Source organism: Pan paniscus, chromosome 1, assembly GCF_029289425.2.
Source record: "Pan paniscus chromosome 1, NHGRI_mPanPan1-v2.0_pri, whole genome shotgun sequence".
In the NCBI taxonomy this organism is placed as follows: Eukaryota; Metazoa; Chordata; class Mammalia; order Primates; family Hominidae; genus Pan; species Pan paniscus.
In genome coordinates, this window is record NC_073249.2 from 30,171,489 (window position 1) to 30,196,043 (window position 24,555).

A 24,555-nucleotide genomic window follows, 5' to 3' on the forward strand; every position below is an offset into this window, starting at 1 on the left:
GGACTACAGGCTTGCACCACCATGCCCAGTTATTTTTTAATTTTTTTTGTAAAGACAAGGTCTCCCTATGTTGCCCAAGTTGATCTTGAACTCCTGGGTTCAAACGACTCACATGCCTTAGCCTCCTAAAGTTCTGGGATTACAGGCGTGATCCAGCATGCTTGGCCAAAATTTACCATCTTAACCATTTTTAAGTGTATAGTTTAGTATGTTAAGTATATTAATACTATTGTGCAAACAATCTCCAGAGCTTTTCATACTGCAAAACTGAAACTATACCTGTTTTACAATTCCCTATCACTCCCTCCTTTATCCCCAGGCAACTACGATCCTATTTTCTGTTTTATGAGTTGAACTATTCTAGATACCTCAAATAAGTGGTTGTCCTTTTGTGACTGTCTTGTTTCACTTAGCATAATGTCTTCAAGGTTCATCCACGTAGTAGCATGTCAGAAGTTATTTCATTTTAAAGGCTGAATAATATTACACTGTGTATGTGCCACATTGTGTTTATCCATTCATCTATTGATGGACATTTGGGTTGCTTCACCTTCTGGCTATTGTGAATAATGCTGCTGTGAATATGGGTGTACCCTGCTTTTAACGTTTTTGAATACCAAGAAGAAGAATCACTGGATCATAAGGTAATTCTATTTTTAATTGTTTGAGGAACTGGAATATTGTTTTCCATGGTGGCAGCATTATTTTACATCCTCACAACAGTTCACAAGGGTTTCAATTTCTCCACATCATCACAAACACTTGTTATTTTCCTTTTTTTTTTTTTAAATAGTAGCCATCCTATCAGATGGGCAGTGATATATTGAGGTTTTGATTTACATTTCCCTAATGAGTAGGCATGTTGAATATCTTTTCATATGCTTGCTGGTCATTTATATATCTTCTTTGGATAAATGTCTATTCAAATCCTTTGCCAATTGTTTAACTGGGTTATTTGTTTTCTTGCAGTTGAGTTGTAGGAGATCTTTATGTATTCCAGATTGTAATCTCTTATCAGATAAATGATTGGCAAATATTTTCTCCCATTTCATAGGTGCATTTCACTTGTTGATAGTATCCTTTGACATAAAGAAGTTTGTAATTTTGATTAGTCTAATCCATCTATTTTTACTTTTGCTGCTTATGCTTTTGCTGTCATACCCAAGAAATCATTGCCAAATCCATTATCATGAAACTTTCTTCTTATGTTTTTTTCTAAGAATTTTATAGTTTAGCCCTCATTGATCCATTCCGAGCTAATTTTTGTATACAGTATAGGGTAAGGGCCCAACTTCATATTACACTATTTTTTTTAAAAAGTATGCATATATGTTTGTGTGTATGTATGTATTTATATTTTTAAATGAACTGCACTGAGTCTATCTGAGCTCAGGTATTACTGTTGAGTTATAGAAGAGCTAAGTTGTTTGGGGGTCTCAAATCTATGTGATAAATATCTCCCTTAAAAACTCACAGACTTTAGGTGAACACAGGTAGTACAAATACCCTTTCCAAAACAAACACAGTATGAAAGCTAAGATAATAAAATGTAGAATTTGAAGAGAAAACATGTCTCCTGAAATCCAAAGGCCAGTTGTATGAAAATGACTGTGGCAGAAACATATATAATTTCAATTGTATAGGAAGGCACAATAGTCTCAAGACATGTGTCATGGAGAACATAGAAAAAATACAAAATGGTCCCTATTTCTGAAAGCATTTATTATTAAGTGAAAATATGACAGCTAGTATATGCCACATAGAAAATAATTACATATACATATTGGTAGTTATTTGACATAGCCTTTACCCTCATGAGAACATATATAGAGTTGTCTATAGATATTGACGTTCAACATGTAAGGGAGGCATGCCGAGCTTGTCAAAGCATGGCAGACGGTCTACAGGGAAATTGATGCAGACAAAACATCAGTCTGGTTGGACTTCCCCAGGGAGTGTTTTTGCCATCTGTTTAAAAATGAATGATCCTTTTTATTTTCTAGCTTTAGTGTTGTTGTTAAGAAAATTAGGAAATAAAGGTTTAATAACATACATTTTCTACCGTTTACTAGTGACATTCATTCTCTGAAAAACCTCAATACATGGAAATACACACCCACATATACATATATATACACAATATATGTATATTATATACATACATGTGTGCTTATTAATATGCACATTTGCATGAATATATTTATATATCAAGGTAAACTCTTGTTGATAGAAAATACAAATATTTTTAGTCCGGAGAATGACTAAATGAACATACCATGGGCTTTGACATCTTCATGTTCTTGCATTGTTTTACAGTTTAGGACAGTTATTTCCATTGCTTACAATCACAGTGTTTGATGTTTCCAATGTTCTCCTCTAACATGTTTCAAACAACCCTTTCTACATTCTTGTCATCTGGATCTCATCTCCATGTGTGCAAGGTATTCACCCACACGGCCCTCCATCTGTATGGAATTGTTAAGGGGTCTTAAAGATGATTTACTTAAAATTCTAAACATTTCAATATACCAGCAAGAAGGACTAATTTAAAAGTAACATTCTATTTTTTTAGAAATGCCCTATGAGTTAGCTGTCATTGTTAATGGTTTTTATTAGCTATTTGCAAATATTTATATAATTACATTTTGACAAGTAATTTTTTTAAGAGAGTCTCTAAAAATGACTTCTGAATCAGAACAATGCCCATGTGGGTGGGTGGTCAAGTGGGATTCTGTGAGTCTGGCACAATGTTGGAGGGAGAACTGCCCTGGCATGGTTGTCTTAAGAATTCAGCTCTTGGGCTAGAACGGTGGCTAGTAAAAACAACTTCCAATCAGCACTCTAAAAAGCATCAATCCATGAGTATTTAAGTTGAACAAACATTTTGAATTTAAATATTCACTGAGCATTTAGATAACACTTTAGGCATTAAGAACCAACTGAGTTAATAGAATAGGGTTAAAGGAGACACAGATGGAGGCAGATTGTTATATTTGGGGATAGGAGGTTGTCTGCTAATCTTTAATTATAATTACATTTTAAAACTTTAATGCCATAAGATTAGCTTGATACATATTTTTCTTGTATCTTTCTTTTAGACAAGATTGAAAACATTATGAATCAGGAAAATACAATACCACAGAAACTAATTTTCTCTTGATACAGAAACTAATTTTGTCTTGACCAATGAATTGACTTTGCTAAGTCAATCAAATTGCAAGATAAACCTACGGCCGGGTGCGGTGGCTCACGCCTGTAATCCCAGAACTTTGGGAGACCGAGGTAGGCGGATCACAAGGTCAGGAGTTCGAGATCAGCCTGGCCAATATGGTGAAACCCCGTCTCTACTAAAAATACACAAATTAGCTGGGCGTGGTGGCAGGCGCCTGTAGTCCCAGCTGCTCGGGAGGCTGAGGCAGGAAAATTGCTTGAACCCGGGAGGCGGAGGTTGCAGTGAGCTGAGATTGTGCCACTGCACTCCAGCCTGGGTGACAGAGTGAGACTCTGTTTCAAAAAAAAGATAAGCCTACCATACAGTTTTTAAGTTGTTGAATAGTGAAAGTAACTCAGGTTACTTTTTATTTCAAAAGTTTCTATTTCAGAGAAAAATCTCTTATTTTTATTTACGTGACTAAAAGGCCATTTGTGTGGTAACCTTAATAATACATTGCCCTACAGATAAATGTAAGTCTCACCCATTTAAATGACAGAAAATATTTCCAACTTTTGAAAGGGTATTTTGCCCTCTTCAAATCATTTCAGTTTGTATGATTAGAGGACCTTGATAATATTAGTTTAGGGGAAAGGATCCAAGTGAAAGGGGAAAAGTTCCCTTGTCCCCCTCGCAGGGCATGCGATGAGGGTGTGGCTCGTTTCTTTAGTGTCCCACTGCTCAAACCTCTAGGAGAGCATTCAGACGGGCAGGCTGTGGGGCTCCGACCCCACAGCAGTGTCTAGCGGTGCATACTTACAGCTGAAGCCCTAGTGGGCGTGTATTACAGTGTGCTCTTTTAGTTTTGCCATCTATAGGCAGCCTGTGTTAACCAGCTCAATTGGACCCTGTACCTTGTCGCTAGGACAGAGAGATTTCTGTATCCCGGGATTTTGCCCTGGTTTACCGGAAGAATCGGATGATACATGGGCTTGGAGAATTAGTGCAAGGTTTTATTGAGTGGAAGTAGCTCTCAGCAGATGGGGGAGCCAGAAGAGAGATGCTTTTCGCCGGGAATCAGGCCACTCCCTGTCCCTCCTCCAATTGCCCCAGCCAAGCTCTGCGTGGTTCTGCTGGTCGGTAGCCTGCGTGTCTCTCTCTCTCTCTCTCTCAAAATGCTTGTCCTCACCTATGTCCATGGGAGTTCAGCCCTAGTCAGGGACCACACCCTTCCCCGCTTCCGTATCATTTAAAGGGACCACGCTCTTCCCTTCCCAACACTTCCATATCAGAAGAAATATTTACATACCTCTCCTTTTACTTACTCTAAGTAGCTCAAAACGCATTCACTTGCAGGTGACTTTAGGCAAATTATTTATCCTTTCTGTCTTTCAGTTTACTCATATATAAAATGGGAATACTAGTAATATCTATTTCAAAGGGTTGTGGTGAAGATTAAAAGAGTTACAATACATATAAATTGCTTATGGCCAGACGCAGTGGTTCACGTCTGTAATCCTAGCACTTTGTGAGGCCTAGGCAGGCGGATCACCTGAGGTCGGGAGTTCGAGACCAGCCTGCCCAACATGGAGAAACCCTGTCTCTAATAAAAATACAAAATTAGCCAGGTGTGGTGGTGCATGCCTGTAATCCCAGCTCCTCAGGAGGCTGAGGCAGGAGAATCTCTGGAACCTGGGAGGCGGAGGTTGTGGTGAGCCAAGATCGCGCCATTGCACTCCAGCCTAGGCAACAAGAGCAAAACTCCGTCTCAAAATAAATAAATACATACAAAATAAAATAAATAAAGTGCTTATAATTGTATTTGAAAAAATATATTTCCAGATAACTACTTACCACAGTGATACAATGAGCCATCAGGCATATATTCTATATGGGAAGCTTGAGGAAATACACGTAATCGTAGTAAACAAAATAATAAATTATGTCACGTGAAAAAAATCATATTTACTTGAGATAAGACATAGAAACATTTAAGGGGAACGTTTTCTATATTGGAGATTGCCGCAGGAATTCCAGTTGCCTACCCAGCATTGATTTTCTCACTTTCCAACTTTTTTTTTTCTTTCTTTTAGCAGAATCTAATTACATTCAGGTATCTGCTCTCCATAAAGACATGTGCTGCATGAAAAGGTGATTCTATCCCCAATTGTAGGTAATAAACTCTAATCTGGCTAAGCAAAGCATGATAATTCCACTTCTCTCATCAGTGATTGGTTTAGAAATGGGCATGTGACCCACATCTGGCCAATAACATGTGAGAGTTGGTCTTACGGGAACCTTTAGGGAAGTTTTCTGTCAAGAAACAGCCAGGAAAAGAGATGGTTTCTCTTTGTTCTCTTGATGACGTTACATCTGAATGTGATGCCTGGAACTGCTGAAGCTGTCTCTCTACCAGAGAGGGAGTCAGTATGAGAGCAAAACCAGCCCTGTTAGCATGGCGGTGACAAGTGATGGGATGAACTTGGGTCCTGAAGAGCCTGACTACACTGTGGAGGGCTCTAGGCTTACCCAATCTCTGGACTTCTGTTTGTATGAAGCAATATCTTTATTGCTTAAGTCAGTTTGAGTTAGTATTTTCTATTGCATGCTGTTGCAAAGCATCCAATCTGATAGAATATCCTTTTAAAATAGACAATACGGAATAAGTTATTATTTAAACATATACTGTTCTCCGTTAAGAAAACCATATCATGGAGAAAGGGTGATATAATAACATTCCCTCTTTTCTTCTATAAGGTGTTAAAATCCTAAGATTAAATTTTTTAAATGTCATTTTTCAATTATTTTTTTTGCCAAGTCCTATGCAATCTAAAAACACTCCTGTGGCTGTTTTCCAAAGTCATGTTGTACAGCAAAAGTTTCCATTTAAAGTACAAACTCCTTCCCCAAATGGGACACACTAAATTTAAGGAAAGCTGGCATTTAAAGTGCAAGACTACAGAATTTTCAGCACTATAACTGATCAAAATGAACAAAAAGATGCAAAAATAACCTTGCAAGTGTTAATACTTATAAGTAGGAAGAAGCCCAAATTGATTTCATAAACTAAGAAATATTAGCCAGGAAAAACACAATATCGAAACAGACACCACAAATCAACATCCAACTCCTGTCTTTGAAAGAGGAAGCAGAGTGGTGGGAAGTAAGTAAAGACAATTCTGAAAATCTTCTGAACTCCTCTGATTTAGACTTTTTTTCTCGAATGGAATATGGATGTGCTACTAGAATGTAAACTCCTCAGAGCAGAGATTTTCGTCTGCGTTGCTTACCAAAATCTCTCAGCATTTACAATAATGTTCAATAAATGTTCATTGAATTAATTCATACATACACTGTCATCTTGGCAGAATTAGGCCCCTGCATAGGGGTGTGAACAAGTTCAAACAAACAGATGCAGTTTTTTCCACATATCACTCATTCAGTACAAAGACAGAAGAGTTGAAATTATCTTAAAGTATACGTTGGTACTTTCTACTTGCCTGGTTGTTATAACACAATCATAAGATATTGAATTGGTTTTGCAAGTAACTTAATGAAGTACATAATACTTAAACTTAATGAGACTATCTTTATATATGATTTTAAACTTTTCCCCTAGTTAATTCACATTCCTCATTATATTCATCTTTACAACAACTACCAACAGTTGCTTGAAAATTAACTCTTCTATTTTTGAATAAAGAAAATGAGGCAAAATAGTTTGGCAATAAATATTAACTAATAAACAGTTAACTGTTGAATATCTATTGCACACAAGATATCAGAGTACCACGGCATGCATGTTAGAGTTGTTGGTCAGCAACAAAGCTGGATCAGAATTTGAAGTCATTGAGTATTCACCTTTTTTTTTTTTCTGACTATGTGTTATTCCAAAGAGATTTCACATCAGCTACCAGTTACTTTCAGCTGATAGCAGCTATCTGTTTGATGTGCTGTGTTGAGAAGGGTTAAGAACCTACGTGGCTTCTCAGGGAAGAATATTTTGACCGATGATCAGTGTCTTCCAAGGACAGAGTGGGAGCAGAATGCATGCTGTATATTTGGCAGCATTTTATAGTCAAAAACAAAATGTTGCCTTTATAAAAACTAAATCTAACCTCTGGGAAAACAAAGGCAAAAAACAGAGGATCAGATCCCTGGATTCTTATGAAATAAATATAAAAGAACATCCAAATAAACTAGCAGTTAAAAAAGCCAACCAGAAATGATAGTTATGTCATTGTTCAGTATTGCATGTCAATTGTGTGGCAATCACTGTACTGGGTACTAAGAGAAAAAAGAAAAGATAAAGGGATAGATAGCCCTTAGCCTTGAGTTCAAAATATGTAGTGGGTACAGGACCAACATGTAAAAGATGAATACAGAAACATGGAGAACAGAGAACATGAGTGACTTCTTCTACCACAGACACTTGGGCAAGGCATTGCGTCACTCAAAACTTGTGTCTAAAACGTTTAGTTTGTCAATTGAGGGAGAAGGAAAGAGCATTCCAGGTAGAAGGAATAATATGCTACACACAAAGTCATGAAAAGGTTTGGCACGTCCAGGAAATATTGGCATGGCAGAAGCATCAGGTGTGTGTGTATGTGTGTGTGTCTATCTGTCTGTGCATATGCACTGTAACATGGGAGACGAGAGGCAGGAAGTGAAGCTGTGATGAAGCTGGTAAGGACCAGATTGTGAAGGGATTTACTGCTGAGCTAAAGAATTTGAATGTTATTCTGAAGACAGACTAACATGGGGAGCCAGCAGGGCTTATCAGGTGGTGGAACAGACCAATAACTCTCAGGGCACATGGGAAATAAATAGGTGGAAGAGAGGAGAAACCAGAGGCTGGGAGATCCATCCAAACTGATTATGAGGAGGGTTGAACTAAGAGGGAGTCAACAAGGATGATTTAGATGTCACAATGGAAAGATGTTGCTTTTATAGAACATCAAAAGCATCTGTTAACTGACAAGTGAGAAGATGAGAGGGGGGATGAATAGATGCTGACATAATGATATTATATGGAGAAAAAGTCATTTTTTAAAGATCACAAAAGGAGAAGCAGGTTCCAGGATGAACCACAAAAACAGTAACTCAACTTCTGTCCTGGGCTCTTTATATTAAATCTCACCAGAAACCCATTTTACAGGTAAGGAAACAAATACTTGGAGAGATTAGCATTTTTTTCCCCCAAATCACGCATTTGGTAAATGTAAGAATTTTGCATTGTTTTGAACATATTATGGCTGGTGAGCAACCAGGAGAGGAGGCCCAGCAGGAAGTTAGAAACATGAATCTGGAACTAGGATGAGTGCTTAGGGCCAGAGGTATAGACATGGAGCCAGTAGTCTGAAGCCATAGAAATAGCAGCTCAGCCAGAGAGAGAATAAAAAGAAACAATAGAGTCAAAAGGACCTTCCACATTAAGGGGCTAACAATGAGTGGGTCATTGAAAGAAACAGGAAAATAGCTGAGAGAGACAAGAAAAACTAGACTGCAAGGTCCAAGTTTCTAGAATCGGAGGTTAATCAAACCCTATAAAGATATGGAAAAGATAAGGACTGAAGCAGGCTATGGAATTAGAAAATTAGAACTCTGAAGGAAATGATTAATAACCTCCAAAAACTCCTAAATACACAATTCTACATTATGACTATAAACATTAGATTGGGCCTGCTGTCACACTGAGGCAGAGGGAGAGACCAATGCATTCCTTTAGCAGAACAGTAAAAACTGAGCTAAAAGCAGCATGAATATTAAAATGTCTACAAAGGAAATAGTTCTGAATCTAGAACATTTGAATGTTATATGAATTTTCAGCCATATTTTTTTCTGAACACTACCACTATGGCAGTGTGGCACAGTGACAATAACATCCGTAAGGAGAATTATGTTTTCGTCCTGCATAACCAGAACCATGAGTACGTCACCGCTGTTCTTTGGATCTCTGTTTCCATATGTATAAAATGATAATCTCTGAATTTCCCTCCAGTAATAAAAGTTCTTTGATTCTATGGAAGAACTAAGACAATGTTAACCAGCTGACCCAAAACACACGACACTTCATAGGGTAATTAAGAAGTCCCCCTCAAAAATGCATTTTAGCTACTATTTGAAATTGATATTTTTTCTCTTGCCACTTAAAAATACTGTTGTTAGACTTACCTAGAGATTTATTGCTGTTGAAGTAAAATATTTTAAAAGAGTCATATATTTGCTCTTGCCAGTTAGTTCATGTTGTGAACTTTCATTTTTAACACTTCTTTCTTTCTTGTTACATAATCGAGAAGCTGGCTTAATACCTAATGCCCAAAGGAAAGACTTCTGTCTCTCATGGACACCCCCACTCAATATTTCAATTTCAGTAATTTCATTGGCAAAAGAACACATACCAGAAGTTGCCAAAATTAATATGTTAAGTAACTAATATGTCAAGTATATCTCTAGTTTCAATTGGACAAGCCAACAACTGAACAGGAAAAATCAGGGTAGGGAAGAAAGGGAGACAAAAAATGGAAACAGAGTGATTTTTAACTAAAGTAATACTATGCCTTTAAGAGCAGAAAGTGAAACAGCAAAAGAAAAAAACAAAACAAAATACCAATTATGAATTTATCACAATAAAAACTGAAGTAACAAGCTATTTTGTAATTACCCCTAAAACAAATTTAAAATAAAATGCAAAAGCATCAAACTTTCTCATTGCTTCTTAAGAAAAAAAATAAAAGATCCCAGAAGCTCTGAACCAAACTATTGGCAAAAACATAAGTCTCTTATGGGCATTTTGCCCAAAATATGATTTCTTCAGAACAAAACATCCACTATTCATCATGGAACCATTAATTCTATTCTTGTTATAAAAATCACATGACTTTCAAAACCAAATAGAAAACTAAAGGCCTAATAATATCACAAAGAAAAAGCACATAATAATGAGAGGACAGCACAAAAATATATTTTGAAGTAATATTTTACATTTTTGAAAAGTCCACTCAATATTTTGAATATAATTTCACACTTATTTTCTAAAGTACTCAAGGGCTAGAAAACAAAGAATAAAGGTTTTGCAGGAGGATTATAACAGGATTCGAGGGAAGTCAATGGCAAATGTTGAAAATGTTGATCAAATTGTATGGTTTACTGGGCAATAAATTATTTTTCACTTTATTTCCTCTTAATGAGGAGAAATTAGGGAGGCAGGTGACTGTAGGCTGAGGGAAGACATCCAAACAACTACCCAAATGTGTCCTATTTGTTGCTACTTCTCTTTCAGGTGGGAAAAGCTTGGTCCACCTCAGCCTTGGGCCCATGCTTTTATATCTAGTATTAACATTCATTCTGGATGTGTAGAAGTCTCTGCCCTTTTTCAGACAACAGTTACTGCTATGGTTTGAATGTATGTGTCCCTCCAAGATCCTCATGTTGGAATTTAAACCCCAAGGTGATGGTATTAAGAGGTGAAGCCTTTTGGAAAGTGATTAAGTCATGATGGCTCTGCCCTCAAAAAGACCTTAGTGCTCTTACAACAGAAGTTGAAGGAACCCCCCTAGTGCCTTTTGCCTTCCCCATTCCACAATGTGTGGATATAACATTCCGGCATATGAGAATTTAGCAAAAAGACACCATCTTGAAGAAGAGACAACCTTCGCCAGACACCAAATCTGCTGGCACTGTGCTCTTGGACTTCCTTATCAATTAATGATTCTATGGTATTTTGTTATAGCAATGGGAACAGACAAAGACAGTTAAAGAGAGACACACTTGCATTGAGTGTAAAAGGAGGGAAACTTACAGTCCTTTTAAGCAGAAACCAAGCAAGTTGCTAGACAGCTGGCTGGTACAACTGGAAGATGAGGGGGGTGGTGTGCATGATGGTTACTAAGGAAAAACCAGCAACAGAGGGACTTCTCCTAAAGTCCATCATGCCGAACTTTGATCCATTTGAAGATGGCAGTGAAACACCTCAGAACTTTGTTTTGTTTTCTTTACAACTACGCATGCCTGCTTTCAAGAAGCTTTGGCCCTCTCAGGGAGATTTCCCTGAGACAAAAAATTTCCCATGGGAAACAAAAAATGGGCCTTGATTAATATTCAGGGTCTTATTTTTTAGATTGAGTTTACAAAGCTGAAGAGGTTGATGCCCTGAAGTGTGAGAAACTGACCCCTCAAAATCAAAATAAATTCTTGCAAGCAGCTGCCACATTAACTCAAAATTGAAATGTGGTTTGCTTACTGCATAGTGCCACTCTCCTTCATGGAGAGCCCTTTGATCCATCCCTCCTCCTCTCACTGCCTTAAGTGGCATGAGAAGGATGATTTGAGATAGGACAACATCTCCCTGCTCCCAAGAGGGATTAAAAGCCATACATCTATTGAATATTTTGAAGAATGTCAGGTAGGGAAAGGATTCCAACTTTTGTGGCTCTGTTGGATTCTAGCACGTGAGTTATCATCCTACTGGGTCCCATAGGGCGAGGATATGTCCAAATTTGAGTTGGGGCAGAGATCATAGTGGGGAAGGGAAGTCACCATAACGTGAGTGTTGAGCCCTCTATTGTTTTAACATATTGTTGTTCTGGCTTCCACTACTGAAAGTATAAGTGGTGTTGCTGTTTTACATGCCTATACTGTGAATGCTTGCAAGTACCAAAAGGGATTTTACTGATTGGAAACAGCCAGATGTAGAGAGGTGCTAATACTTCTGCAGTCCCACATCTTCAATGATTCCTTTGAGTTACACATCTCCGTGACTCTAATGTTGCCAATGGGAGCCTCTGGCAAAGGAAGGTGGCCTCCACTTGGAGGTGCCCCTTAGACTTTGGGCTTTGCCTCCTTGAAACAGCTACCAGCAGATAGGCCTCTTTTGAAAAGCAGCTATTAGTTTACTATTGGGTGGGTTCTTGTTGAAACTGAGCACCTGACCCCCAGAGGAACTGTAACTCTTTCACTTGATATTTCAGTTTTGGCAAGATCAACTCAGACTCCATGACTAACAAAGTGAAAAGGGTCCAAAAAAGCTCACTTGTCAAATAGAAATGGTAAATCAAGAACACAGCCAGCCTGGCTTTGGTGACATCTAGGTGCTACATGAAAAGATGCAGCTTTTCTTCTCCACCACCTATAGCAAGATGCTGGCTCAGTGGAGCCCCTGATTCATAGAGGTTCCCCATAATCACTTGGCCTGCTTCACCAATGCTTCGGCTAAGCTGAAATCTGCTGGTGTCCACTGGGTGGCTTCAACTGCTCAGTCTCAGGCAGGACCAACTATTCATAACTGAAAATAGACACAGTCATCACTGCACTTAGTGGTCAGAACTGAAGGCTGTTCTCACAGCTCTGGCAAATAATACTCTTGATGCGTAGGCTACAACTGCATGCTAGAATTTTGATTCCTGCTGAAAGTTGACCTGGTTGTCTTGCAATGAGGGCAGCCACACAGCATGGGTCATTGACATTGACCGTATGTTTCTGACACATTAATCACATCTGCCCTGTGACGTCTCCTAGGGGTTGTAAATGCTGCCTTACTGCAATTAACACTTTTTCAGGTTGTGTATTGGTGTTCCAGTCTCGTAAGTTTACTCCGGGCACAACATTGTGGCCCATGAAACTAATCTGTTGTATTTTTGACTTTATGGGCCACTTGGTATCTGACAATAATGTGCCTTTTATTGCAAAACACTTCAACAATGGGCTAGTAGTCAGATTTGATGGATCTTTTATGCTGACTATAATTCTCAAGGATCTAGAATTGTTTAATGTTGGGCATTCTCCTCAAAAATCGACTCCAGAAATGTCATGTCTGGCTGTACCTCCCGCACTTTCTTCTGGTTCACATGCCTTAGTAAGGCAGTTTGGTCAGTAAATGAAGGTGTTCCCAGAAAGAGATCATCTCCTTTCAATGATATTCCAGATAACGGTTAGAAGGAAAGTGCTGGGAGCTACTTTGAAAATCTGGCATTCCACCTGACAATTACTGGGCATGATGATGCTCTTTTACCTAATGGGTAGCCCTAGGGAAAAGTCCTTCTTTTCCCTAATGGTAGTTGGTACTAGTAGATGGCTGGCCTGCTTGATACACCTTCTGAGAGGCTGCTTAGTAAAAAAGAGGCAGGATATTTAAACTTAATTCTGGTTAACAGATATGGATTTACTTGTTGCACTGACAAGATCTTAGATCAAAAAGATAATGGCTAATTGGTTGAGTACATTACTCGCCAAGTGCCCCTACAGCGGTCCATGTGGGCCAAAGTAGGGTGGCATAATGGGTCTCTTGTATGTTTTTTAAATGCTCTAGTCCCTTTTGTATCTAGTCCTTCTGGAAGAAAGCTCTGGATTAGGGCTGATTGGAAAAAAGATGAAGTTATAGCTTCTGAAATGGGACACAAAATTATTATAGGGAAAGCAACAATTCTAGGACCTGAGAACCCTCCAGTAGCTACACAGAAGGGAGAAACTTTAATCATTGCTATCTTCCACAACAACCCCTGGAGCTTTCCTTGCAAAGGAAAACATGATGTTGTTCTCCCAAACTGTTGCAAGCACCTTAAATTTAAATTAAAGTTGAAATTAAATTTGACTGCTAGGCCTGCCATACCTCAACAGAGGACTCACTAGTTTATCACTATTCTCCTTTACCTTACTGAGAAGTTTATGGAAATAGCAAAAGAGAGCCCCAGCTCCTGTACCACACCTGGGCTTGTGTGTTTGTGTGAGTTTACACAGACACACGCACACACACACACACAAACATGAACCCACCTACCAATACCCCCAGGATCTTCCCCATTTCTCATAGAATAATAGTTGTCACTATTCATTCTGTGGTATGGACAGATGCCACCCAGCTGGTGGTGCAAACAGCACAGGAATGCCCCCGGGCATCCCCTGCATAAACCAAGAACTGCACTCAATTGTTTTAACTAACTGGGAACTCAAAGGCTTACCAGATGGCCAGAAGACCACACTGAGGACATGGTCACCTGTTCCTGTGACTGCTATTGGTCCTGTTTGAGGTGGCCTAATAAGTTTTAACTTGTCTCTAGAAAACATGGTGACTTTCACCTTTTGTAAGAAATTTTGGCATTTAAGGAAATAACACAAATCACTCTTGTAGACTTCAGGTGACTGCAGGGATCTCTCCAAAATGAGGCTTACCTTGGTTATTCAGGAAAACTTTCTGGAGAGAAAACTGATTTGTTATTTAAGCACAGTCTGAGGGCCCATGATCCCTACAATGGGAATAACTATGAGAATAATTAGAAAAGTTGGTATGAAGTTTGTGCTAGTCTTTAGCTAAAATGATTAATGATACCATCTTGGCCCTGGAAGCATTCAGGTCCACCTCAATTCACTAGCTATGGATGCTGTGAATGGCAACACTGTCCTAGACACTTCCTCCTTGCAGGCCAAAGTGGAATCCGTGTACTTGCTCATACATCCTACAATGCTGGGACTAATGTTTTGGACAAAGCAGGAAGGTCAATACAGAAACTTAAGGAGGAGGACAGCTGGCCTCCTAATGCACACCCTTAATCATGGGATTTGTTTGGCTGGATGGGGCCAGGACCCCGGGAGGCACAGTTGAGGTTAGTATTTCAGGTTGGCCTCATTCTGGTACTTGCGTTGTTATTCATGGTTGTCTTAATTCAATGCTACATGAAACAAATTGAACTGATTTCATTGCAGCTAAATGGCAGAACTGAACAAATATGAAAAAGATAACACATGCATGGGTCTGTATCTTACCTTCAATATAGGAATATGCTTAGTCTTCCCTTCAGAAGGCTGGTGAATCGGCTGTCTTGAGTGATCATATAGTCTGAATTTTCTTGAAATGTTTACATCAAGTGTGTCCAATTTTTTGGCTTCCCTGGGCCACACTGGAAGAAGATTGTCTTGGGCCACACAAAAAATACACTAACACTAACAATAGCTAATGACCTAAAAAAAAAAAAAAGGCAAAAAAAGTCTCGATGTTTTAAGAAAGTTTATGAACCTGTGTTCATTCAAAGCTGTCATGGCCCACATGTGGCCTGTGGGCTGCAGGGTGGACAATCTTGGTTTACATGCTTTTGGCATTTTCTTGAAATACTTGGTAATTTGTAATTACATGGCTTTGCTAATTCTGTGCTCTTGTCATATGTCAAGAAATTTTTTTCATCTAATGAAGACATTGTTTAAATATGTTCTTGGTAATAATAATCTGGACATTTTATTTTACATATCAAAGTACTACACATGCTCAATTATAACCAGTCTGCCTATTTTGTTCTCAGTTCATTTTGTTATACTTCAATTGAACTATTCAATTTCCTATAAACAATATATTTAATTTCCTTACTACTGATGGTCATTGCCTATTCAGTTTTCAGCTGAGAAAAAAATCCTATCAATAAACATTTTACTTCTCTTTAAGGATTATAAAGTAATAAAGCCTGTTATAAAACTTCAAGCAGAACTATATAATAAAAAATGAAAGTCCCCCTTTACTCACATCCTAATGTGTCTCTCTCCTCCTTTGCAAAATTCCAGTTCCCCCAACACATAAATGTAATTTATTTTGATACTGATTTATGCTTTCTTCTTGCTGCAATTTCTCCTCACTCATGTAAGAAAGTATCAAGGCTACTTCAACTTCCAGGCCTTAGGAAATGTTTATATGTGCAAAGCAACAGAAAGTTTTGGGGTGGGGGGCATGAAGAGAATGGTTGAGTGGTTTCTTAGGAGAGTAAAACCTTAAACTCCAGGGTTCCCAGCCTTAGCAATGATTTGTCAGGCTCAAATATTTGGCTTTAAGAGACCACACATACGTGGGCAATCACCATCTCAAGGTGAATGAGGAGTAGATAATTGAAGGTCTCCTCTGAATATATTGCCCTGTGCAAGGGGCCCAGACCTTGCATGATTTAGAATGAAGAGTTCATAACTAAGACTGAATATCCTAACAGCTAATTAGATGGAGGACCAGGATTGAAGATTATATAAAATATTTCGATATATCTTCCACACATAACTCAGTCCGTGAAGAAAGATTTACAACCATCACACACACACACACACACACACACACACACACACACACCAAACCTGGCAAAACAATACTAACGATACCTTGAATCTGTTTAACTTTTCATTTTGTTAAAGACTTACAGAACAAGCATTTATTAAAAAATCTGGATTTCTTTCCTTTAAATTATATTTGGTATATACACTGAACATGTCACAAGCATGATATCTATGACACATGCATATAAAATGTATGCTACTCTTAAGGCAAAATGCATCCATAAGGATTTTAAACATGAATGGCACAGAATATGGTCAAGATAAAACATTCAATATTTCAAAGTGAAGGTCATTAAAAGCTTTAGAAAATTAAAGCACTGCATGAGTTGAGTCTTCTCTGAAGGGATTTTATTAAATTCTCAGTCTTAGAGGAAGGAAGAGACTTCTACTTTTGACCAATATGATCAAGATGGAATAATGGGGTCCAAATTAATTCTACTTGAAACAACTAGAAAGCTGTACTACATATATGTTTTTACATATTGTACTCTGGCAGCAAAGGACAGTCATTCCTTAAGAAAGGAAGACAAATGAGGTAAGCTCTAAGGACTGCCCCGGCTTACCGTCTGTATCAGTTTTCAGATTGCAGCCTGGGGAGGAAGATCTAGCTGGGGCCATGAGGATACTGAGCTGGGAGTCCACAGAGGTCAAGAGCTTAGAGTTCACAGAGTACAGTACTGCACACAGAGTGCCAGAGATCTGCAGAGGTGCCCCCCGCAATTTTTCAGTAGAGTACTAGTCATCAGATATGTGTGAGGAAACCATGAACCTCCTGAAAGGAAGAGGAGCAATAGGTGGGGCTCACATGAGGATGAGAAGTTTGTGTTCCCGCTAGCTATAGTGTAAAAACCTCACAATCTAGACAGTATCGTATAGAGTATGACAAAATGTATTGCTTGAGTAGTGTGGCAACATTAGTCCTGAACTAAACACTGCTCTGCTACCACCAGGAAGCCACAGAAGAAAGTCTGAAAGGATAAAAGTTTTTAATACTTTTCAATAATTGTATTCCATGACAAAACTTGTGAATATTTAGAAATGCAAAAATACCAAGCACTTAACAAGATAGAGCTCACATGTCTAGAATCCAATCAAAAGTCACTAGATATTATAAAGGGACCAACAAAATACTACCCTTAATGAGAATAAAAATATATACAAACTCAAAAATGATAGACTCAGAAAATATTAAAAATTGCTATAATTATATTCCATATATTCAAAAAGGCAGAGATTAAGCCTATTATATAGAAAAATGTAAGAAATAAAAAAACTAGAGATGAACAGTATCTGATATGAAAAATAAGTGCATTTTAGAATAAAAGATCAATGAACTTCATGAAGTATTTCAGGCAGAAGGAAAATGACACCATATGGAAATTTAAAGCTATATCATGGAATGAAGAGCAATAGAAAAGGAAAATGTAAGGGTAATATAAAAAATTTTTAAATCTTTTTAAAGGATCATTTAGCTTCTAGCTGTGATGTAGTAACAGGGAATCTTATTCTTTCACCTGAAACAAAGAAAGAAAGAAACACATGGCAAAATAATAGAAAAAATGTCTTTTCAAAAGCAGTGGGCATTGGGTAGTAAAGGACAGTGAACCCTCAGAAATGGGAAACAAACAGGGTGAGCTTTATGACTACTCTGGCTTACTGACTTAAGTGAGTCCCAGTCCACAGTACAGGGAGGGGAAATCCATGCAAAGCCTGGTGGACTCCCTGAGATGAGACACAGTTATGAGTCTGAGTAGATCAAGCTGGCTACATTTGATAGGGCAGAGTATGAGAGACAAGTGAACTGCACAGAGAGAGAAGTCCTGAGATCTAGAGATGGTCTATCTTGAGTATTAAGCAGACTACTGATCACCATGGGTGTGAGTAAACACCCTCAGGCTGGGGAAAGAACCACCTACAAAGATCAGAGGGCACTCCAAGCACAAGACATGTGAGAAATTATACCAAGACACACAATAATCAAGTTGGTCAAAATCAGTGATCAACAGAGACTACTAAAACCAGCAAGAATAAAAAGACACAATAGATACAGAAGAACAGAGATAAAAATGACAGAAAATTTATTGTCCGAAATAATTCAAGTAAGAAGATAGGAAAACAACATGTTTAAAACACTAAGAGAAAACATGTTTATCTGGAATTCTACACTCAGTGAAAACAACTTTCAAAAACAAATGTAAAATACAGACTTCATCGACACAAAAGCTGAAATTTATCACCAGATTTGCACTCCAAGAAATATTAAAGAATGTACTTCAGTCACAATGAAAATACCAGAAAAAAAATACAGGTCTACACAAAAAATTGAGGAGCACCAGAAATGGTATCTTCATGGGTAGATAGGTAAGATTTTTTCTCATTATATAATTCATTTTAAAGAAGAATTGCCTGGGCCAGGTGCAGTGGCTCAGGCCTGTAAATCCAGCACTTTGGGAGGCCAAGGTGGGTAGATCACTTGAGGTCAGGAGTTTGAGACCAGCCTGGCCAGCATGGTGAAAACCCATCTCTATTAAAAATACAAAAACTGGCCGGGCGCGGTGGCTCACGCCTGTAATCCCAGCACTTTGGGAGGCCGAGGCGGGCGGATCACGAGGTCAGGAGATCGAGACCATCTTGGCTAACACGGTGAAATCCCGTCTCTACTAAAAATACAAAAAATTAGCCGGGCGACGTGGCGGGTGCCTGTAGTCCCAGCTATTCGGGAGGCTGAGGCAGGAGAATGGCGTAAACCCCGGGGGGCGGAGCCTGCAGTGAGCCGAGATCGCGCCACTGCACTCCAGCCTGGGCGACAGAGCGAGACTCCGTTTCAAAAAAAAAAAAAAAAAAAAAAAAAATACAAAAACTAGCTGGGGATAGTGGCAGGTGCATGTAATCCCAGCTACTTGGGAGGCTGAGGTACAAAAATCTCTTGAACCCAGGAGGTGGAGTTGTAGTGAGCAGAGATCACGCCACTGTACTCTAGTAGACTAGGTGACAAAGCAAGACTCCATCTCAAAAAAAAAAAAAAAAAAAAAAAATTGCTGGTTTAAATAAAGTAATATGACGTTGATGGTACATGCAACTTATATCTATAAGCAAAATAACAAAAGTAGCATACAGGCTGGGAAGGGAAATATGAAAGGTTATTATAATAAATGTGAAGTGGCATAATATTGCTGTAAGAAGATAAAAAGTTATAGTATACAGAAATCTCTGGGCCCAGATGATTTCACTAAAGAAATCTACCAAACAGTTAAGGAAAAATTAATAGCAATACTATATAATTTCTCCCAGAAAACAGAAGAGGAGAAAATACTACCCAATCTATTTTATGAAGCTAATACTGTCCTGATACCAAAACCAAAGATAGTACAAAACAAGCAAAAACTGCAGACCAAAATCTTTCGTGAACATAGACACAAACGTCCTTAACAAAGTATTAGTGAATACAATTCAGCAATATATAAAAATTATACAATATAACCAAGGGAGTTTATTTCAGGAATGCAAAGCTAACGCAATATACCAAAATTGAGCACCACAGTAACAGACTGAAGAAGAAAAATCACAAATATATTAATTGTTGCAAAAAAATCATTTGACAAAATTCAACAGCCATTCATCGTAATAACTCTCAGAAAAGCAGGAACAGAGAGGAATATCATCAATTTGATAATGGACATGTATTAAAACACTACAGCTAACATATTTAATGATGTAAGACTGAATGCTTTCTCCTAAGGCTGGGAACAAGACAAGGATGTCTGCTCTCACCACTCTTGTTCAGCATAGTACTAGAAGTTCTAGCCAGTGTAATATGCAAACAAAAGAAAATAAAAGGCATATATTTGGAAAGGAAGAAATAACACTGTTTCAGTTTGTGGATGACATAATGATCTTTGCAGACAATCCTAAAAATCTACAGAAAAACTCCTAAAATTAATAATTGAGCTCCATAAGATCAAGACCAACATATAAAAATTGTGATTCAATATGCTAGCAAAGGGCACTTGGAAACTGAAAATAGTACAAACCACTTATAATCAATCGCAAAATAAAATACAAGTATAAATCTAACAAAATAGGTACAGAACTTATATGGAGAAAGCCTCAAAAACGCTGATAAAAGAAATCAAGTATCTAAATAAGTGGAGTAACATATCATGTTTGTGGATTAGAAGATTCAACATAGTAAGGATGCAAATTCTCCCCAAATTGATGTACAGGTTTAAAATAATTCCTATCAAAATCCCAGCAAGAATTTTTTTTTTTTTTGTAGATACAGACAAGGTTGTTTATGTGGAAAGGAAAGGAACAAAAAGCAATCTTGAAAAAAATCTTGAAAAAAAAATAAACTGAGAGGACTTACTCTACCTGGTTTCAAGACTTATACAGTTATAGTAATTAAGACTATGTGATGCTGGTTGAAGGATGGATACATAAATCAATGGAACAGAAGACAGAACCCAGAAACAGATCCACAAAGGCAAGATCTAGCTGAATTTTGACAAAGGTGCAAAAATATTGCCATGGATGATAGTTGTTTCACCAAATAGTGCTGAGACACTGTTAATCAGCATATAAAAATTAACACATTCATTTAGAAAATGTAAATTAAGCCACAATATATTACTACCATATACTTACTGAATGGGTAAAGGAGTCATAATGAGTGTTGGCAAGGATCTGGAGCAATACTACTCTCATACACTGCTGCTAGAATGTAAAATGGCACAACTATTTTCTCAAAGAGTTGGCTATTTCTTGGAAGGTTATAAGTATGCCTAAAATATAACCCAGCCATTCTACTCCTACTTATTTACCAAAGAAAAATAACATAGGTCGATGCAGAGACTCTTACATGAATATTCATAGCAGCTTTATTTATAACAGCCTCACACTGGAAGCAACTTATATATCAGTGGTGAATGTGTAAACAAATAGTGATACATCCACACAATGGAATATTACTGAGCAATAAAATAGATGAACTATTGATGTACACAACATGGAAAAATCTCATGATAATTTTGTTGAATGAAAGCAGGCAGGTATTGTATGATTCTATTTATACAAATAGGGATAATGTATACTTAATAAAAAAGTTGTGAGGATCAAATAAAATTAGATTATGTATGCATGAGAACCAACTAATATATGAAAATGTTATTATTTATAGTATTTTCATTGAAGTAATACAATTTTTCAGTCATCTAACAATGTATTCCTGGAACTAGATCATGACTCTCCTTATGGTTAATCTTTATTGAGTGTTTATTATGTATTGGCTTTTGGCTATTTATTTAAATCTCAACAAAAATCCAATGGGATAAGTACTATTAGTATCATTTTACAGATGAAATTGAGACCTAAAACAGAGCAGCAATTTGGGTTAACAGAAATAGAACTCCACTGAGAATTAGGAGACCTGAATTTCTTGTCTTGACCTGCAAGCTGTGGGAAAGTCTTTAACTCCTCTATTGCTATTATTAAATACCAGTAACAACTTCTCGGCTTACTTCACAAAGCTCTTGTGATGATCAAATGAAATAATGCGAAACCGGTTTATAAACCTAGAGTATTAATGTTATTCCGTGGAAAATTACATAAACACAAATATCTTTGGAAAGGTAATTTAAACAAAGTTGTAGAAAAGATAAAATAACACTATGCTAAGTCCTTTCATGTTTTTTCATTGTCCTTATTTATATTAGTTTAGAATACTTTATTTCAAAAATTTAAAAGTTTAAATACTTAAAAGGTTTCCAAATATTTACAGAATTGTGTCTGAAAAATTATGCACAGATGTTTGTCTATTGTTTTTCATTAATAAGATTAGCTACTGTCTACAGTGATAAGCATTTTAATAATAAAAAAGTCAGGAAAGTGTTATTTCTTAATATTTTAATTATCATTATAATTTGGCAGTAAAAATCACTTTTCACAAAGACATTACACTTACATTAACAAATCACTCTTGATTCATTCATTTTTGTTTTTCCATTTCTCCTGGCAGCTTTGTAAGAATCCATAACTTCAATATGTCTAACTCAGTTTTGCTTAGCTCATGGTAAACATTTGGAAAACTATGAAACTTCGTGGTCACTCCTAGAGATTTTAACATTGAGTTTGTCTCTTCTGCCCAAGAATGAAGAACTAACTCATCTGCAGTACCATGACACTGAAATAATTCAGGAAGTACACCATTACTCTTCTGAAGAGCCTAGAGAAGAAGATATAAAGACAGAAAAGTTTAAGAAATTCCATTTAAGATCATTCTTAGAAATCAGAGAGAACAGGAAAATTCCAATTTTACCAAGGCTTCAATAACTAATGGGAAAAAAAAGACAGAGGGAGTGCTGTCTGAGGTATACATTGGTGGGCCAGGCCTGGGGACTTAGCTGGTTCCTGGCATCACTCAATTTGTAACTGTGTGTCACTTACATTTATTCTATAGAGGACGTCTTAAAAATGGCCAAAGCATTTCCTAAAGAAACTAAGTGACTTGGGAAGACAGACCTCTTCACACAATGTGGAAGGAGGGAGGAGTACAGAGCTAAGGCACAATCAAGGGGACAATTACATTTTAGTTCTCTATTCTGTATCTGCTTTAACATTTCCACTTCTGGTACTGAAGCTGTAACATTATAATTGAAGCTGCATCATATTCATAGATGAGGATATTGCTGCATAGTAAGTATGTGCTATGTAATTGATTTTTATGTTCATGATGCAATAAGCAAACCCAGCTATAACCATCATGCAGTTTTAATATGTATAAAATTTACATATATGCTCCCCCACAACCACACACATGATTATCCTTTCCTCCTTGACATTTTGCTTAACAATATTTCTTGTACAGGGGATTTCCAAAACATTAATGATCAGCTGGAATTTAATCACTATGACTCATTTGGCCATGAATTCCAGGAATGGTCAATCCATATCAACTGTGCATCAACTGTGTGTGTGTTTTACAGCTTTATTACCGATTTTGCTTTAGTTTTAACATGTATATATTTCATATTTTTTTCATTTTTTTTTTAAATCTGGAACTTACCTGGTAAACAGCAGATGCTTTATTCAGAAAACTAGAAAGAGCAAATACTCCTGCCACATCTTGATGATTTCTATATGCTAAATGCATTGCCATGCATCCTCCCATAGAGAATCCTCCTAAAAGCAAAAACATACTTAAAAGAAAAAGTAGAATACATAAAATAATAATTTAGGATATGATATATAACAATTTTCCATATTTTTAAAATATCTGGAGACCTTTAAAGAGAATGCTAAAAAGAAATTTCGTCTACTCTAAGTTTCACAGACAAAGGCCTGCGATAACATAAATAACCCTGTTCCCTCTATGTCACCACTGGTAAAGAGAGCTGTGCTCTACAAGGAGCTAGGATTAAACAAATATATCATGTTCACCAAGTAAAATATCTATCGTAATTCAAAATTAGTCATATTACAAGCATTACTTAAATTCTCAATATTTACTTATATTTTGTTTACACGTACAGAAACCCTCACACTGCAACACAATTAATAATTTGCACCTTTTTGTCTTACTTGCTAAGCTGTGAGCTCCATAAGGAGTTATGTATCTGGTGTTTGCTATATAATAGATGCTTAGTGAATTCTGAATTAAGAATGATAAAAAAAATTTGAGGAGCTAGTTAACACATTTTTGGATTACAATATTATTTTGGAAACTAATTTATGGTGATATAATAAAAATGAAACATGTATGCCTATATGTAGTTTTTAAAACCAAAGTTTGAAAAAAAAATTAGTCAAACTGTTATTGTCTCTTTAATGTACCAATTCTATGCCAGTCACTGGATATATGCAGATTAAAATACACAGACCCTCCTGTTCAGGGGAACTTTGAGAAGGAAACACATCCAACAAAGAATATGGAGATAGCTGTTATGAGGTGACGGCAGCAGAGAGAATGGTGATTCCAGGCCTGACGACAAGTCGGTGACTCAGTGTGACATTCCTAAGCTTGAGAGAAAGCTAAATGACATCTCATTATATTCCATGAGAAAATACAGAATGTAAATCATGTAGCCACACACTCATAGAAATACAAAAATATACTTTGAAGTAGAATTCAAATCTCCTAATTTCAAGTCTGCTGCTTTATTTCACTTAACAAAGTGTAAAGCTGAGCTCTTAAGAGACCATAAATTTGAATTTACTACAATAATCTTTTATACATGGAGGGAACTGAGGCCCAAGATTAGGTACATATTATTTTAAATATAAAACTATTAATAGTAATTGTGGAATTCAGATCTTTTGCAATAGAATTTAAT

The 24,555-nt window shown here is 37.1% G+C and overlaps 1 protein-coding gene across 12 annotated transcripts in view; it reads right to left on the reverse strand.

Annotated features, from left to right (window-relative positions):
* LYPLAL1 (lysophospholipase like 1) overlaps window positions 1-24,555 on the reverse strand; it is a 302,495-nt gene that overhangs the window by 242,716 nt on the left and 35,224 nt on the right. For 6 of the 12 annotated variants that reach the window (XR_008624371.2, XR_010110061.1, XR_008624365.2 and 3 more), the window contains exons 4-6: window positions 23,289-23,404; window positions 22,188-22,448; window positions 14,909-15,103 (exon numbers count right to left, since the gene is read on the reverse strand). Coding sequence is in view for 5 of the 12 variants with exons in the window: in XM_003814131.6 (XP_003814179.3) it covers window positions 22,212-22,448; window positions 23,289-23,404 (353 nt within the window). In the remaining 7 variants the exon portion in view is untranslated. Of the gene's footprint in view, window positions 1-14,908; window positions 15,104-21,085; window positions 22,449-23,288; window positions 23,405-24,555 lie in introns of those variants that run through there. The other 6 variants (XM_003814131.6, XM_003814130.5, XM_063597124.1 and 3 more) reach the window with 2 other exon arrangements.